The sequence below is a fragment of the Ostrinia nubilalis genome, chromosome 22, assembly GCF_963855985.1.
Source record: "Ostrinia nubilalis chromosome 22, ilOstNubi1.1, whole genome shotgun sequence".
NCBI lineage: Eukaryota > Metazoa > Arthropoda > Insecta > Lepidoptera > Crambidae > Ostrinia > Ostrinia nubilalis.
In genome coordinates, this window is record NC_087109.1 from 2,128,383 (window position 1) to 2,147,774 (window position 19,392).

A 19,392-nucleotide genomic window follows, 5' to 3' on the forward strand; every position below is an offset into this window, starting at 1 on the left:
AAAATTTGTAACAAAATTATCAATCAAAAATACGTACATAGTATGCAGAACTGGCGGCCGATAGGGCAGCAAGGTTCTGGAGTGCACGTACCGGAATGCGCAACGTGTTCCACTCATTAGGTAGGCCGAAGACCTCATAAAGGTAGCAGGAAAGCGCTGGATGCAGGCCTCTACCAACCGGTCACTCTGGCCTATGTTCAGCAGTGGACTTCCTATGGCTGAATGATGATGATGAATTTCAAAATATAGTATCTATGAGTATTTCTAAACCTGTAGGTAAACGATGTAGTTACTTTACTTTGGTTTTTGATTTATTTGCAAATTAAAAGATGTTCTCTTCAAAATGGTGCACAATAATCGAGTCTCTAAAGGATATAATACAAGAACAGTCACGGAACCAATAAATCATAGTACACATTACGTTACATTAACGTGGCCAATGCGCACACAATCGTCCTCTATAAAGGTCCTTTCAATTCAACATACGCCACGCTCGCGCAGTCACGTCTTGTTGACAGTACTAATGCTACCTCGCTTTTTAACAGCTGTAAAACAAGACAACACCAACTAATACTCACTATACTAGTCCATTATCAGCTGTTTACTATACACGTCAACTTTATGCCCCTGATACCGTCTTTAGTGATATAAAAGATTAAGTTTAACAGTTGGAGAGTTAGTGATATGTGTGGTGAAAATGGTGTACGTTGTAAATGGAGGGGAGAGTGGTGGTGAGAGGAAGGAGAGAGAGGCCAGTGTGTGGAAGGAGGTGTTGTTGTCTATTATTGGTGAGTGAATGTTTTTTATTCTCAGTTAGGCCCGATTCGAACAAACTTTTAGCCGAGAATAACTTTTGGTATAACTGGCACATTGACAGTTTCACACCCGTATACAAACGATGCTTGCTTAAGTGAAGCAGCAAATCGAACGTACAGCGTTGAATAGAGCTCTGTGATTGGTTCGTGTGTGACCCTGTGCGTCCACGCGCACTGTGAGACCTCATAGTGATGTTTGTGAATACGGGCATTAGTTTGGGAAATATTATTATGTCAAAATGTCGAATAACTGACGATTGAATCTAAGATTAATATTTACTCTTGTTTGGTCGAATCCACCCTTAATGGTATAATTCTTGGATTTATAAACTTCGTATTACCTGTCGAAGTACGGTACATTTTGTATCTGAACATAAGTCTATGGTATCTATAAGTAGCTATCACTAATTCTATAGGCTACCATCATAATAAATGATAATGTTATGAATTATACCTATACTTACTCTGGTATAACTTTTCTCAAAACAATCACAATAATAAAACATAGACAAATCAATTGAATAGAAATAGGGACAATAACAATAATAATAAAATATTTTATTTATTCATTTCACTCAGATGTACACAAGTTATAACATTTAAATGGAAAGCAGTTGTTAAATTATTATGAGCATGACCTTCTGATTACAATAAAAATAAAGGAATAATATACGAGTCATAAACAAATGACACATTTTAATTCCTTAAGACTATGGTTCCCAAAGTTGTCTGGGCTACGACTCATCTAATACAAGTTCCCAAACTCGGGACCCCCCTATAGGAAATTAACCGTTACCAATATGCCTAAATAAAGGACTCGGATCTGTAGGGTGGTATGTCGTTCTACAGGCAGGGCCCACTCAATGTTCGCACGCGACCCTCCACTGGGTCGCGACCCATAGTTTGAGAAACCCTGCTTTAAGATATTCTAAAAATAACACTAATCCGATTTCCAAGATTTCTGACCTTTTCTGGTCTCAAAGTATGCTTCTTTTCCTCATATTATATCAAGCTGCGTTTTGGTTTTTTTCAATAATTCCTGACTTTGTGAATTGTGCCAATATTGAGTGTGCCTATTACAGCCTATCGCAGTGCCAGAAGGAAGTAAACTAATAAAACATGTTCGGGACTAACATTCCTTCCAGCTGCTTGCCGACCGATGGGACACGTCTCAGAGGCATAATTCATAATCACAGTATAGTTATACACAGCAGGTTCAAATCAAATTAAAAATTCTTCATTTTTAGAACGTATAAACAACTGAACGTAGGAAGATTTAATCAAGGTTACTAACAATGGCACTCTTGTGGTGGAGTTTTGGGCTGACACTGTGTAGGTTTGTTGTCGACACGACAAGAAGCTTATCTTCTAAGCTTAATTCTCAGGTAGGAAGGCCTTTTCAGAGAGGCGTCAGTTAGACATTGGTTAGTGCAAGTAGTGCTGGAGCGTCTTTCCAGCTGGTTACCGATCCGATGGGACATGTCTCAGAGACATAATTCATATCACAGCATACTTACATGCAGTAGGTTCAAATTCAAATTCTTCATTTGTGTGTAAGTTAGGCCTTTTCAGAGAGGCGTCAGCTAGACAGCGGTCATTGCGAGAGGCGCTGGAGTGTCTTTCCAGCTGCTTACCGATCCGATGGGATACGTCTCAGAGGATGTCGCCAGACGTGGCCATTGTAGCCAACTCTGGAGCGAAAATGGCACGAATTTTGTGGGTGGTTCTCGCGAACTGCGTTGTCTGTTCGGGGATGAGAGGAAAATTCATACCACAGAGTATTTGCATGCAGCTGGTTCAAATCAAATTCTTTGTTAGTACCTATGTAGGTAGGGCTTTTCCAACCTTTGGTTCCCATTCGTTTATAATCATATCTACGGCAAACTAGACATTTTCTAGTAACAATTCGGGACAAATTCTTTCAGAGAAGGCGACACTACAGTGATCTTCCTCGTTCGTCCTAATCGCTCACCAATAGTGGTCTGAAGAAACACGTGAAACTTTTAATGGGTTAACTTGGCGGCGCCTGAGTCCCATTCGCTAAGCAGTTCCACATTAATACTTACGGCAGGCAGTTAGAGCTACCTGCAGTAGGTAATATGGAACTGCAGCAGACTTTGCGAAAAAAGCTCTTTTCAGAGTTAGTAAACTACGAGTCGAATCTACTAGGACTCGTAATGATTGATACTCAAAACTTAATTCAAACTTTAGAATAGATTATTGAATTTTAATCACTACAAAGTATAAAAAAAAAAACAAAGTCGCTTTCCGCTGTCTGTCTCTATGTATGCTTAGATCGTTAAAACTGCGCAACGAATTTTGATGTGGTTTTTTAATAGATAGAGTGATTCAAAAGGTCGCAAGTGTGTAGATAAAATTAAATCACAGTTTTTAATCTCAGCTCAACATTGAATCAACTTCTAAAAGTAGGTACCGTGGGCCTACCGATATCTCTCTTTTGTGTTTATACTCGTAGTTGATTCAGATAAAGGTCAAGCCATTCTTAGCCATTAGATTAGCTACTTCCAGTGTTACGGCTACTTGGTTGTTCCTTTAAAATACACTAGCGGCTGCCCGCGACTTCGTACGCGTGGACCCCGTTTTACATCCTTAGGGGTTGAATTTTGCAAACTCCCGTCTTAGTGAGCAATTACGTTCTAAAATGAACCGTTGGTTACGTACGTTACGTTCTAAAGTTCATAAATTTGAGATTCCTACCTGTAGTTTCTGAGATTTCGTGATGAGTGAGTGAGTTAATAGTCAATGACGTATGAAGTTATGGTGGGCGTATGAAGTCGCGGGCGGCCGCTAGTTTAGAATAAATGTTTATTTTCTCCACTATCTTTTGGTATGAACCTTAGAGTGTTTTTTGAACTAACGAAGGCATATCAAGTTAAATGCTGTAGCATCTTATGTAGACGGAATATGTGCCACTTTGAAACAAAAATGTTTACGTAAAATGAGCAAAGCTACGACGTTTCCTCATTACAAAACTCGCTGTATATTCCTTAACATCACCTACATAATTTTCTTCGTGCAACTTAAATTATGCGCCACAATCTGAAGTTTTGCTTTTGTGACAAATTCCGTGCGAGACACAGGCTTAGTTAGTATTTTAATTTCAAGACTATCTTACAAAAAGTCTTTGAAATAACATGTCTCTACATTTAAACTTTTCCGTTTAGGACGTTGTAGGAGTTCTTCTTCTTCTTAAATAAATTAATAAATCTTTGGACGATTTCTCACAGAGCCAGCTAGCCCCAAAGTTAGCAACTTAATGCTTGTGTTATGGGTGCTAGCTTAACGGATATACTACTTATATACTTTTTTTAAAATACATACATATTATACACTAGCGGCCGCCCGCGACTTCGTACGCGTGAATCCCGTTTTACCCCCTTCATCTGTCTTACGCGGTTTAGATTTTTTCATACAAATGTTTTTTCCCGCTAACTCCTGTTCCCGTGGGAATTTTGCAATATCCTGTTGTAACTAAGTTTTAAGTTTACTAAGGTACCTGCATGCCAAATTTCAAGCGTCTAACTTAAGCGGTTTAGATTTTTCATACAAAAGGATTTTCCCGATAATTCCCGTTCCCGTGGGAATTTCGGGAATTCCTTGTTGTAACTAAGCTTTAAGTTTACTAAGGTACACACATACCAAATTTCAAGCGTCTAACTTAAGCGGTTTAGATTTTTCATACAAAAGGATTTTCCCGCTAATTCCTGTTCCCGTGGGAATTCCTAAGTATCCTATAACCTGCCCAGGAGTATGAAAAATAATTGTAGCAAGTTTCGTTAAAATCCGTCGAGTAGTTTTAGTTTCTATAAGGAACATACAGACGGACAGACGGACAGACAGACAGACAGACAGACAGACAGACAAAAATTTTACTGATTGCATTTTTGGCATCAGTATCGATCACTAATCACCCCCTGATAGTTATTTTGAAAATATATTTCATGTACAGAATTGACCTCTTTACAGATTTATTATAAGTATAGATAGTAACACCCAGACCCGTCACAGAAATTAAAACTCATCATTACAATTTTTGCCCGGCCGGGAATCGAAAATGGGACCTCTCGGCGTAGTAGTCCGTTCTGAACCACTACACCAAACGGCCGACAATCTTAGTCGGTACACTCTTACCAGAGTGGTCGTGGTCATCGTTGTGAATCACGATTTTTGCAATATGGCGCCATTCCTCGGACTGCAGCTACATAAAGGAATTATAAACTAAGTACTATTAACTGAATGTTTAGATGCTTACGGTGCCATCTAAGATTGGCTGTAGATACCGTAAAGATCTGATCACCTTTTGAAGGCGAACCCTTATCGTTCGTTGGGTTCCGTGTCTATAGTGCCCCTTGATAATGTCTACCATTGTCCGTTTGCTGGGTCCAAAAACACAAAAACCGGACTCAGTGCTTAATTTGGCCGGACATAAAAACCCTAACAAAAGCTGGACAGGCCGGACAAGAGAATATTTGGCCGGACAAGTCAGTAAAAAGCCAAACATGTCCGGCTAAACGGACACCAACCCGTCCAGGGTCGGCCAGGGCGTAGAGAGTGTAGGTTAAAATATCCATTTGCCTTTGGTAAAAAAATAGAGAAGGATGTGCTCCTGCAGTTGAGAATAAATGACTTCATGATGATGATGTTTGTATGTCTAACAGTCAGTTAGCGTGATTTTTGCCGTGTTTTTCTTGCTGTTCAACTAACGGAAGTCTTACAAAGATACAAAATACAAACATAGTGTTTTATCTTATAACCTAATCCTAATGGTTGACTAATTTTGAAGCCAATTTAGTCCAATCGCGGCACCGGACGACTTACGCGATTGCGTCTTTACCCAGTTGCGACCTGTAATTTAATTACTGAATGTGAATGGGTCAAATCCTTCAGACAAAAGTGATTCACGTTTTTACTACTTTGCTCAGAAATTCAAGATCTTGATTGGTAATCACCAGAAGTACACTGGACCACAAAGAAAAAGGTTTTTTTTTTAAATGTATTTAGAAAAACAAACAACTGCACAATACATATTTTTCTTAAGATAGTTCAATAAATATTAAGACTAAGTAATTGGACAGTCAACACCACCGTTATCATAGTTTAATAAAATGAACATGCAATGTACATACCCTACAGATACTTACTTAATTCATATAATTTAATAAGGGTTGGTTATAAAATCTTCTACTTATATCTTCAAAAGTACCTGACCTAACTTTTTAGTTGCGGTCCAGTGTATTTAATGCTATAGGTACTTAGCCCCATTATGAAGGTACAGGCTTTACTTTTAACAGCACATCATAGGTACTAGGTACTTTATATTTTTTTACAAATACTAATTTGGATCTTCGCCTGCCGTCAAATCTTTACTTGAGAAATATTGGCTATTCAGACAAAATTACTGTTTATTCCCTTTCCGTAGCAAAATTAATATGTATTTCAGTGATTCAGATGAGAAAATATAATAGACTTTCGGATTTTAATATAGTTTAGAATAAATAAAGTCACTCTAGGATGTTTTTAATTCCACCTAGCTATCACAGATTTAATTTAATATCTGTGATCACTATACACACTTACGTGTGGTAGTTTGGCTTTACGACTCACAGTTTACATTCGGATTTAGAGATATGAGTCACAAGAGGTAGTAAAGATAACACAGTAGACGTTTTGTTCTAGTTAAATATAACAAGAACTCATCAGGAAATACCTATTTATAAAGGTCATTCGCCTTAAGTCTGCGATACGACAATACAATGTGATAAATCGGAGACATAAACAAACTTAACTTTGCAGTTAAATAACTCGTTATCCCATATTCACCGACTTTCTTCTTCTTCTTCCTCGCCTTATCCCGTTACGCGGGGTTGGCTTTCCCAATTATGTGTCGCCATTATTTTTTTTCTATCTAGTTTCTATCTAGAGCTCCATGCTTACCAACTTTATTATTTTACTTAAGCTCTGATGCTTTGCTCTCAAATAATTGTCTTTAAACACTTTTCAAACGTAGCGTGGGACGCATGGTCGCTCATACCAACCGGGCGATGTGGAAATCACTGGCAGAGGCCTATGTTCCTATGTCCTCTGAACTCCTGTGGCTGAAATGATGGTGATGATGAAACACTTTTGATGATTCATGCTATTGTTCCAGCCAGCCTGCCCTTCTTCACCCATGGCCTCGAGACCACAGAGCTGGCCTCGTCATCCCACTCAGGGCACTTCATGAGCACAGAGGATGGGGTTCCATGGAACGCCACCGCGTATATCCTCGCTGCACTGGTCAGCGCGCCGGTGTACTGCTATGTAGTGGATAAGTGTGGGAGGAAGGTGGGGATCTTCTTGGTCAGCCTGGCGCAAGGGGTGAGTATTGATGAAGTAAAAGTCAAAGCTTTTTATTCAGTACTTAGGCCGTTTCCAGGGCGCTTGTACAAATAAATATTGCTTGCCTTGCCACCACTTTCGGACAATAAAATAATATGAGCTCGTAACTCAGATAATCAATTAGATTTTGCCTGCGACTCCTATTGAAAAGTTTCAAAGGAAGATGCATATTCTTTTGTAAAGTTAAGTTATCCAGTGTAGAAATAGAATGGAGAGTAAAGGCTTGTACTTAATAATGGTGTTATAAATAAACTTGTATTTAACACAATTCAACATAGTTAATACCAATTATTGTGTATCTTAAACTGGGCACATGCAAATGGTTGGTTAAAAATTATCCAGAAATTAAACAGTAGCATAAAATTAGTATTTGATTATCTATTCGGTAAGTCAACTTGTTCTAATGTGAGAACATCGCGAAACTTTAGTCTTCGTGACTTCATAAAGCCATAATCTACGATAACACAAAAAATATTTAACGATGCTATCAATGAACGCGACAAAGTAGGCACTTAAGAAAAGCCATTGTTTGGGAAATTCTATAAAAAATTTGTTGATTCCAGGCCTCCTGCATCCCTCTATTCCTATCACAGGACTTCATCACCGTGATAGTCCTGCACGTGGTAGCTGGTATAGCCTCAGGCGGCCTCTTCACCGTCCTGCCAATCTACGTGCGTGAGATCAATTCCCTTACCACTGAGGGTTTCTCTCTTTCTTTGATGATGGTGATGACAACAGTGGGATATGCCATGAAGCTGGTCATGAGTATGGAATACCTGATGTATGTGATGACGGCGGTGGTAGCGGTGCAGTTCCTGTCGATGGTGCTGCTGATAGAGACGCCGAGCTATTTGGTGATGAGAGGGAAGGAGGAGGTAAGGGTATTGATATTCTTGAGTAAGTAAATACTACAAAGTATTTCAAAATTTGATTCAATCGTATGTCAACGTGAAATTGTGAACTCTGTCAGTTTATAATATAACGCGTTAGATTGTAAACTAACAGTGGGTTAGGTTAGGTTAGATTGATATACACTTGAAATGTTCAAATTCGTAACAAAATATCTAAGACTGTTGAAAATTGCAGCTAATGTGTACCTTCTGAAGAACACGAGGTTTTTCGATAGACTACTACACACCTTTTGCTCAGGAATTTATTTTTTTAAGAAAAATGTTATATTCATGTGTGTTGAGATGTTGATAAAAGTGGCCTTATGAAATTCATAGTAAGAAATCTTTTTGAATGGATGACCACTGCCTGATTCTACAGTGTTCAGGAGTTTCTCCCAAAAAAACTTGCATATTAGCAGAATACAGTCTTTCTTTATCTATCTACAACCATTACCTACACCTTTCTTGCAAATAAATATCTTTATCTTTTAATACATATTTACACACGTATCTTGACACATGTCTGTGACCGGCGTTTAGTAAATAAATAAATATCTTACGTTCAATGTCAAATATTATCAAACTATCTCTGACAGACTGCTAATAACTGTGAATCAGCTAGTACGGGAGATCGTATGATATAGGTAAAATCCTCTTTATTCCCACTAGTTCCATGGAAAACATGGAATTTTCAGAAGCTTATGGATGAACATGGCCAAAGTTTTTTAGTTAATTTCAGTACCTACTCAACTCACGAATCACGACTATAAAATATGTAATACAATAATTAATGGAAATGGAAGTGTTTTCAGACAGTATTCTAATGTGGCTCAAGGAATTTATTTATTTTCTTGTTCAGATGACCAACAAATCGTTCTTTAAAACTTTTAAGAAACTTTGTAACTTAGAAAATATTTTGTTAATTATGTTTCCTGCTGAATTTGGTCCATTTTATTATCCATTCACGACTCATTAGTTCAGTTTTTAGGATTTTTTCTAATAGGTTCAAAATGGTGTCTTGTATTTAGTTATAGCTTACTAACTACAGTTTTATTTCAGGCAGCCAAGGAAAATATAACAAAACTCAAATGCTTAGACAGCAACGGCGAGAATGTGACAAAAGAACTAAATAATCTGAAGGACGAAAGTGAACGAGCTAGGTCTAAGGGAAATCTATCTGTGATAGGGATATGTAAGTATTACGCATTACGTGGGACACTATTTAAGTTGTGAACCTAACTATGAAAACAAAGTAGTATATTATTAAAATGGTATTGATTGCGTTTATTGGTATTGTCTTTCATGATTTATGTACTTTTTAATGTGTCCGAAACACTTTTCATAGCATTTTTTCCACTCAGCTTGAGGCACCTCCAAAGCATGGTTTTTGACCGCACCGACAGTTGCTTCTGGCTACATAAATCGCTGTTCACGCATTTAATTTTAATGTAATGGGTACCAAAAGAAGTGTTTAGATTCCAAGCAAGAATTTTGTAGCGTTGGACCTGTTTATTTCATATTTTGAGTGTTCAAATAGTCAGTTGTTTGACGAGACGTGTAAAAGTTCACATTTTTGTCACGAATGGCGATTCGACTATGCTGGTCAGTTTCCCTTATTAAACTGAAGACTTTTGGAAAAAAGTGGCTGTTTACTATTAAGAATTAACCATTCTAAATTTCTCTAGTGACGTTTCTGTCATATAATCGGATATTTCGGAAAAATAGGCGACCGTAAGTTTCAAAGTGTTCCGAGCGCATGGGACTTTTGTTGGAATTGGTTCATCTTAAAACACCTCCATAGTCGATAGCTGTTTATTTTCAGGATCATTATGCATAGATCCTTAATTCGTCAACTGTCACAATTTTAAAAACGGCTTTTAAAGCTTTTTAAACGTATTTATCAAACATTTTCAAGGACTAAACGACACAAGCGTCCTATTGAGCGTTTCAAAAATTTTGTGACATCTAGCGAAAAAAAAACGTATTAACCATAATATGGTCATACAATATTTTATTACTGCTAGTGGAATTAATGCCTAGGATTATCTCAATCCTACGATATATCACATGACGAGATTTCTCTTCCATTTTTCTGACAACATCAATGTTTTCCGCCACTGTTAGTAATTTTGGACGACTTTCGCAAAGTTCACTGGTGAGCCAATGACATACAATATTATACTTCTTAAATTAGCGTTTTACAATGGTAAAGGACAGATCTTTATCACCAAAAGTGAAATTTAGCTGACCGCTTCAGTTTTGTATTGATTAACCACGTCGAAAATCATAATAAATCTTCGCGCGAAAATTTCCGCAAGTCAATTCCATGTTTTTGTAGTCAAGATAATTTTCAATTCAATGTTAATAATACAAAACGTGCTCAAATGATAAAAAGTTTTGAATAAGGTTGTAGTAAAAAATGTCAAACTTTTCATTAAAAGTATCAGATGTCGTCTAACAACACGTTATGTTGTCGAGGCTCACAACTTAAATAGTGCCCTAGTACTTTGATTGTATTATGTCACAATCTTTTACAGCAAATATATTTTTACATCATTATTCAAAGTGATGTAACTGTGAATATTATACAGGGTGTCCCAAAAAGTAGTGTCAAGCCGAAGCCCAAAGGTAGAGAAGAGAGAAGCGATTTCGGAGTTCGGTCACGAATGTTACACTGTCGCTCTGGTGTCTTTTTGTATGTGTTACTTTTTTATGGTATTTGACCGCAATCGCACCTGGTGTTAAGTGAGATGCAGTCTAGGATGGTACATCTGCCTTTCTTCTTCTGCCCTGCTACTTCGCTTTGTGCAGTGATTTTGGAATTAAAACTGACTACATACAATGTTTCATTGTCTAAAGCAGTTGATCCAACCCACTAGAAAGAAGAAAAAGTAAACTTGAAGCTTCTACGATTTAGTAATTTACATTGGGATTATTTTCGGTCAAATATATTTTCAGACGTCTATAAATTGCCTACACCTGAGGCTAGGTTTTAAAACAGCTGTCTAGACCTAATTTGAATATTTATGACCTAGGTACAGACGACGATACAGCATACTAGACTCTGAATCTAAGGTTGTTTAGATAGATGCTATTTTACAATACAAGTTTATAATTTACTAGCGGCCGCCCGCGACTGCGTACGCGTGGATCCCGTTTTACCCCCTTTGAAGTTGAATTTTGCAAAATCTCGTCTTGAGAACCTACGTTCTAAAAGGAACCTCAATGCAAAATTTGCGACGCATAGCCTTGCAGTTTCTGAGATTTCGCGATGAGTGAGTGAGTCAGTCAGTGACCTTTCGCTTTAATAGAATTATAGATTGTGCTGTCGACTGTACACTAAAATATTGGCTCTTGCTATTATCATTAGTTTTAGTAATTGATGAATTTTGTCTATTAAATAATGCAGTTTAATCTAAGGGATAATGAAAAATGCTGTATCGAATAACAGCTGGGGCTCGGGTATTAAGGTATTAAGTTGTAGCTTAGTTGTAATAAATCTTAAATAATGCAGTTAATCTAGATTTGAAGAGACGGTAATGAAAATAGTATTAATATTGTGAACAAGAAAAGCTTAGACTTTTTATAAGTTAGAAAAAAAAGTAAAATAGAAAATAATATTACAAAAATAGGAACATGATTTAAATGTTAATGAGCAAACAACATTAAAATGTCTTCTAGCTAATACTTTCTAATAAAATTTCGCGAAACCGTGAATTTTCATGAGAATTTCCTTTCAAAATCAAAACTTGGAAACTTCCAGAAACGTGGCAAATTACATCACCATACATACATGTGGAATTAAAATTCCTTTGGAGCCAAATTTCGTTAATATGGAATCACTTTGAGCAAAACAAGGCACTCGGTAATCTTATATTGACGACACACATCGTCGTCAATATTTTGGGAGTTTTGGATGTTATTTTCCTTGGTTATTACTGGGGGTTAATGCCCTTAATTTGATTATTTAATACTAGCGGCCACCCGCGACTTCGTACTCGTGGACCTCGTTTTACCCCCGTTAGATATCATGTTCATAGATGAACGCCATCTATATATCTCTATATCACGGCATGAATATTTACGAACTGGAAAAGCTCTTCAAGCTACCAGCGCGCGTCCCTTCAAAAAAAAAGACAGTAGATTGTCCGGCGCTGTAGATTTTAACCAATGACGATAGATGGCGCTTTTTAGACATGTCTTATTTATTTATTGTTGTATTTGTCACAATATATCGTCAAAAATTATAGCCTATATGTTAATCTGGGTTATAAACCATAATACTGTAAAGTTTCAACAAAATCCTTTCAGTAGTTTTTGCGTGAAAGAGTAACAAACATCCAAACTTTCACTTTTATAATATTAGTAGATGGTAGGTTATAATCTTAATCCAAGAGTAATTAATAGACGCGATCTAATCCGATTAAGTCATTTCTTACTACTATATTTTCGAGTTATTTGAGGTCTGGGGTTAATTTTCTCTCCTTTACAAATAAGACAGGTGAATAGCTTGCCAATATTTTAATTTAATTACGGTAAAAAAATTACAACGGTAAGACACAGTAGTATTTTGTGTAGTGTAATAATTATGAATCGTATTTCTAACAGTCATTTCTCCGTGTAATCATTGATCGACACTGCCTTTCGCTTAGTGATATTTTCTAAAGATGCTATTTTCCACAACAAAGGCTTAGGCTGGTTTTAGTGTCACGCGGACTGTCAGTGCGGATCGCTCCGCAAAGCCGATCTGTATGAACAGCTAGGGAGCGGAGCGGTTCCTCCGGACCGCATTACTCTAAAACGCTCTCTAGAAGTTCATACAGATTGGCCGTGTGTAGCGGGTCCGCACCGGACGGTCCGCGTGACACTAAAACCAGCCATACTACTCGCTCTTTAACGCTCTTAATTTTACATTTTACTTCCAGTCAGGAGTCCCATGTACCGCGATCAGACGAAGATAGGCGTGATACTGAACACCACAACAGTGTTATGCGGCAGCATTGTGTTTCTGGACTCGGAAAAGGCCCTGCTACAGCTGGGTATATCTGACCCTGACAAGACGCTGGTGTTGAGCTGCCTGTGTGCTGGCAGCTTGTTCACTATGCTGCTGATCAGCTTTGTTGAGAGAAAGGTGAGGTTTTCCGGCAGATATTATCGACGGATAAGCAGGCTAAAGTGGCAACGGGCAGGGCACATAGTACGCAGAATTGACGGCCGATGGGGCAGCAAGGTTCTGGAATGGAGGCCGCGTACCGGAAAACGCAGCGTGGGATGTCCACCCTCAAGGTGGATCGACGACATCATAAAGGTAGCAGGGAAGCGCTGTATGCAGGCCGCTACCAACCGATCAACATGGAAAGCATTGGGGGAGGCCTATATTCAGCAGTGGACATTCTATGGCTGAAATGATGATGATGATTTATCCAAGAGTTGATTGGTTATGCGGGAGTCTTCCTGGACTCAGAAAAGGCTTTGCTACAGCTAGGTATATCTGACCCGGACAAGACGCTGGTTCTGAGCTGCCTGGTTGCTGGCAGCTTGTTTACCATGCTGCTGATCAGCTTTGTAGAGAGGAACGTGAGGTTTCCATCAAATTTTTATCTAAGAGTTGGTTGGTTATGGTCTTCCTGGACTCAGAGAAGGCCCTGCTTCAGCTGGGTATATCTGACCCTGATAAGATGCTGGTGCTGAGCTGTCTATGTGCTGGTAGCTTGTTAACTATGCTGCTGATCAGCTTTGTGGAGAGAAAGATGAGGTTTCCATCAATTTTTTATCTAAGAGTTGGTTGGTTATGGTCTTCCTGGACTCAGAGAAGGCCCTGCTACAGCTGGGTATATCTAACCCTGACAAGACGCTGGTGTTGAGCTGCCTGTGTGCTGGCAGCTTATTTACCAAGCGGCTGATCAGCTTTGTGAAGAGAAAGGTGAGGTTTTCCAGGAGTTGGTACAGGGAAGATTTTTTCTCCGTGTGTCTCTTTTCGCTAAATTCAGAAAACATGCCGTTTATGTACCTATATCCCCTTATTCATAAAGTTATTTTATCGCGAACACCGTTATGTATGAGCATATTTCCATTATAGCAAAAATCAACTATGATAACTCTTGAAAGTTACTAAGTTTAGTTTAAATGTTATTGATATTGTTATCATGCTCACTCGTAGTTATCAAAACTACTGATTTACCAGAAAAATAACTATTTAGCCCTAATAATCATTCCGACACTCACTTAATCTAATAGTAGTAATGTCTAAACCAGTCAAGCTACTTCCATACAAGCGTACACTTAAAAATACTTTCTTTTTCTTACTTTTTTCAGCCAAATGACGTCCACTGCTGGACAAAGGCCTCCCCCAAGGTTTTCCACAATGAACGGTCCTGCGCTGCCCGCATCCAGGCTCTTCCCGCGACCTTTACCAGATCGTCGGTCCACCTAGTAGGAGGCCTGCCCACGCTACGTCTTCCAGCCCGTGGTCGCCACACTTAAAAATACTATCAAAATTAAAATAGTAAGACACGGGTCTTAATGCGACATTTATTAATGACTTATTTACTACATTATGATGTAGTTGACGTTTCGGCTGCTATGCTGCAGCCGTGGTCACTTACTACATATTTTAGTTGAAATAGAACGCGAATGTTTAAAATCTTAGTATCAGAATTAACCCTTAATTGAATATTTCCAGTACCTCGTCCCCTTCGGCTTCTTCACCATGATGGTGTCCATGGGGGTCCTGGCCGTGTTCACACAGATGGACCTGACTGTGACGTCATTAAGATGGCTCCCCGTTGTGGCGCTGGGAGTCCTGAACTTCGGGTATGGCGTGATGTGGGCGCTGCCTTACATTGTGATGGTGGAGATTTATAATTTTGAGGTGAGTAGCTATGTAGGCTAATCATGTAGGTAGGCAGGGATCTCATTTCTCATTTGGTGGAATGACCAGGTAAAGGTTGCGAGAATTACCTGCATGCGGGCAGCCAGGATCGGTGGATTTGGAAATCCTTGAGGGAGTTCTTTGTCCAGCAGTCTCTCTTTTATCAGATAACTAGTGGCCGCCCGCGACTTCGTGCGCGTTGATCCCGTTTTACCCCCTTAAGGGTGGAGTTTCGTAAAATCTTTTCTTAGGGGATGCCTACGTCATAACTCATCATGCCAAATTTCAGCCCGATCCGTCCAGTGGTTTGGGCTGGGCGTTGATAGATCACTATATCAGTCAGTCAGTCAGTCATAGATGTACTTTTTTGTGTATGCAATAAAGATTTTAAATAAATAAAATGAACTACCTACTTCAGTAGTAGTTCATTTCATTTACTAACGTTAACCTCCAAGATCCTCCAAGTCTGTTATTTTAAGGTCATCATCGTGAACCGTATTAAGTTGGCAACTTGTAAATAATAAAGCTGATGAATAAAGACAAATAATAAGTAATGTCGTATTAAACCAAAGAGATTTATGAACGCGTAGAAATAAATTAAGATTATCATTGCTAGTTAGCCAAATAAAATGTGTATCACAGCCAAACGATTCGATTTGTTATATGTACCCAATAAGCTATAATCGGATCAGTGTTGCAGAAGATATGCCGAATCATCCAGAGTCGGTTAACGCCATAGACTTCTAAGAAGACTATAAGACAAGCCCTTCGGAATAAATATTTAACTTAGGGCTGATTTTTCAATCATCGGATAACTTTTAACTGAAGAATAAGTTTGACACATTGACAGTTTCAGTATGGGAAATATGTCAAAATGACAAGCTTGTTCTTCAGTTAAATAATATCTGACGATTGAAAAATCAGCCCTTACAGAGCCTAAAATGCGTCAGTTTACTTACTTGTACTCATAAGTCTATGCTTATACATAAATATTTTTATGTAAACAAAATGCGCAAGTAGGTAAATGTTTTTTCGGCGCAGTTTCTGAGCACTTTCCATATTTTTCTCAAAGCGTTGGTACTTGGTAGAGACCAAAAAATAAGGAGACGTGTAAATAAACTCTTTGGGGCTACCTTTTTATCCCATCCCAACTAATATTATAAATGCGAAAGTAACTCTGTCTGTCTGTCTGTCTGTCTGTCTGTCTGTCTGTCTGTTACGCTTTCCCGCTTAAACCTCGCAACCGATTTTGATGAAATTTGGCATAGAGATAGTTTGAGTCCCGGGAAAGAACATAGGATAGTTTTTATCCCGGTTTTTGAAACAGGGACGCGCGCGATAAAGTTTTTCTGTGACAGACAAAATTCCACGCGGGCGAAGCCGCGGGCGGAAAGCTAGTCTATACATATATATAAAAGAAAGTCGTGTTAGTTACTCCACTTATAACTCAAGAACGGCTGAACCGATTTAGCTGAAAATTGTCAGGGAGGTAGTTTAGAGCCAGGAGAAGGACATAGGATACTTTTTATCCCGTTCGAAATTAAAAAAAAAAGTCTGCTTATTTATTGCCATTAAGGCGGAACAAAGTTCGCCGGGTCAGCTAGTTACATTTATAGATGTCAAATGTACATAGAAAGAAGATATTAAAAAAAATATTGAGTTTTCTTGGTGTTATTATGTAAAATGTAAGTGTTAGTTTTCTGACTGAAAACTCTGAAAGCTTTTCTGGTTTAACGAAAGATTGACCCTCTCGCTTGCTAGCGGTTGGCTACTTGATAATACTCGTAATAGTACATAAGTACCATAATTTTATCAGTAACTTTAACAATATATCTATCTATTTATCGTAGCCTGTCTAGTAGAACATAGATTTCGTTGTTTCACGCACACATGCACACTTGAGTGACCACGTACTGATTGTGGAGGTTTGTGAAAAACAAAATACGAACGAATAGACATCCAATGAAATAAAAAGAACGTTGTGTGCATTAGATAAACACTGTTTCTAATGTGACCACTGAATCATGAACTTTGAATTTTATGTATTTCATTAAAATATACTCAACATCAAATAAACCGCACCTTCCGCGACGCGAACTTTAAAGATTTTCTTCTGACATACATACATATACCTACCTACCGTAGCACTTTGACAACGTGTGACTGCGGTTTTCCAAACATGAAAATTATTATGCAACTACATTAGCAACTTTGTTCAGTTCAGTATTCTGAAAATCTTGTTTTATACTTTTTCAGCGTCGTATTTTTATGGTTATAAAATCAAATAATGATCTTACGTGGCCTCTTTAACAGATGGATAGCGATTAATCCCAACTTAATAGTTTTATAGCTAATAGCAGTAGTACAGTGTATTATATTGATGTTGCCCGGTTGGTAGCGGCCTGCGTCCAGCGCCTCCCTGCTACCTTTTGATGAACATGGAAAGCATTGGGGGAGGCCTATGTTCAGCAGTGGACGTCCTATGGCTGAGATGATGGTGATGATTCTATTGATAAAAATGAGATTTGAAGGAGGTAAAGTTACTTCGTATATTATTTCCCAGTTTGGTTGAATCAATGACTGAAAAGAACATGTTTCTTCTAAACATTTGAGGTTCAGATATTTTAGACATCTTTAGAAGTTTATAAATCTATAACGCTGTTACTGTAGTTGTTACAACCTATAAACCAAAATAAAGTAAGAAGAAGAAAAATAAAGACTCAACATTTTTCAAATTCAAATCCTTTATAAGTTAAGGCTTTTTTCAGGACAAATACGTGTCGTAAATATCCTACTAATATAATATTATAAATGCGAAAGTTTGGATGTCTGGATGTCTAGATGTTTGTTACTCTTTTACGCAAAAACTGCTGAACGGATTTTGATGAAACTTTACAGTATTATTGTTTATAACCCAGAATAACATAATAGACTATAATTTATGACGATCTGTGACAAGCTAAATTTCACGCGGATGAAACCGCGGGCAAATGCTAGTATTCTCTTTACTATGGAACAACTGTAGGGTGGTAATGAAAAGTAGTCGAAGAAACTCCGTTACCTTTTTCAGACTTCTAAATCTTACAGGAAAGACTACATAGGTAGTTACTCTGTTAAGTAATAAATTTTTGTTTCAGATCCGAGCAACAATGATCGGCCTTCTCTTCACTTACGGGCAAATAATCAAGCTAATACACATCCACACTCACCAGTACATTGAAGATTACATGGGCATATATACCTTATTGTACATATTTACCAGCATCAACATATACGGCGGGGTATACTCCCTATTTGCTATCCCGGATCTGAAGAAAAAGACGAACAAACAGATTGAGAAGCAGATGAAAAGGATACCTTTACTGAAATTCTGAATTATTGTTATAGAAAATAAACTAGTCTATATTGGCTTTATTTATTGAAGAACGACCTATACTTGTGTATTTTGGAAAAGCGCTTTTATTGTAACCATTTAATTTTAACATCTATCGTACCTAATTCGTACTGCTGTTTACTTTTTTTTAACCGACTTCAACAAAAGGAGGTTCTCAATTCGGTTGGTAAACATAAATGTGGATTATGGACATAGCTGAAGCACATAATAATAATACTGGACCGATTTTTTACCTATCTCTGGAAATTCTTGAGGGAGGCCTTTGTCCAACAGAGGACGTCATTTGGCTGAAATGAACGATATATTTTTGCTCAACACTTTTGATTTCTTTTCTCGTCACATTATGATTATTACAGGTGGCAAAATAAATAAAATATAAACCCAATAGTCTGGCCCAAAACAACAAGACCTACAGAGGCTCAGCTGTGGATTTCAAACAATCTGTAAGAAAGCCTATATTTCTTCAAGATTCATTGCCTCGAACAACAAGCGTAGTAGATGAAAATCTTACTTCGATGTTTGAGGTAATTGAAATCGCAAATGTAGGAAAAAGATAATCTAGATATTATTTCCATTATCTGTACCTAAATAAAATTATTACTTCTTTCTTAATCTTACGCCCGTATTCACAAACGATGCTTGCTTGCTTAAAGCAGCAAATCGAACGCACATCATTGAATAGAGCTCTGTGATTGGTTCGTGTGTGACCCTGTGCGTCCACGCGCACTGTGAGACGTGTGTGTGTTAGTATAGTTACAGTAAGTAGTTAGGTAAGAAATGCCCCATCAAACACGCATTTGTAGCGAACTGAAAGTAATTTCCTGACAGGTCGGTATCTGCCAATTACTTTAATGGACAAAAAAGTTTTGGGTAAGGCACCTAATACACTTGGATGACCGGCTCTTTCAATACATATTGACAAAGTAAAGGTTAATAACACCATCAATCATTAAGGGTTATTTTATAGCATTCGGCCGTTTGGTGTAGTGGTTCAGAACGGACTAGTTACTATGCCGAGAGGTC

At 38.0% G+C, this 19,392-nt stretch overlaps 1 protein-coding gene across 1 annotated transcript; it reads left to right on the top strand.

Annotated features, from left to right (window-relative positions):
• The first annotated feature begins 491 nt into the window (after positions 1 to 491).
• Positions 492 to 18,418, top strand: LOC135082607 (glucose transporter GlcP-like). The gene is made up of 7 exons (XM_063977387.1): positions 492 to 788; positions 6,985 to 7,193; positions 7,778 to 8,089; positions 9,164 to 9,296; positions 13,030 to 13,235; positions 14,787 to 14,975; positions 18,113 to 18,418. The coding sequence occupies exons 1-7, from the start codon at positions 698 to 700 to the stop codon at positions 18,347 to 18,349; spliced, it is 1,377 nt and encodes a 458-aa protein (XP_063833457.1). The 5' UTR covers positions 492 to 697; the 3' UTR covers positions 18,350 to 18,418.
• Positions 18,419 to 19,392: the final 974 nt, after the last annotated feature.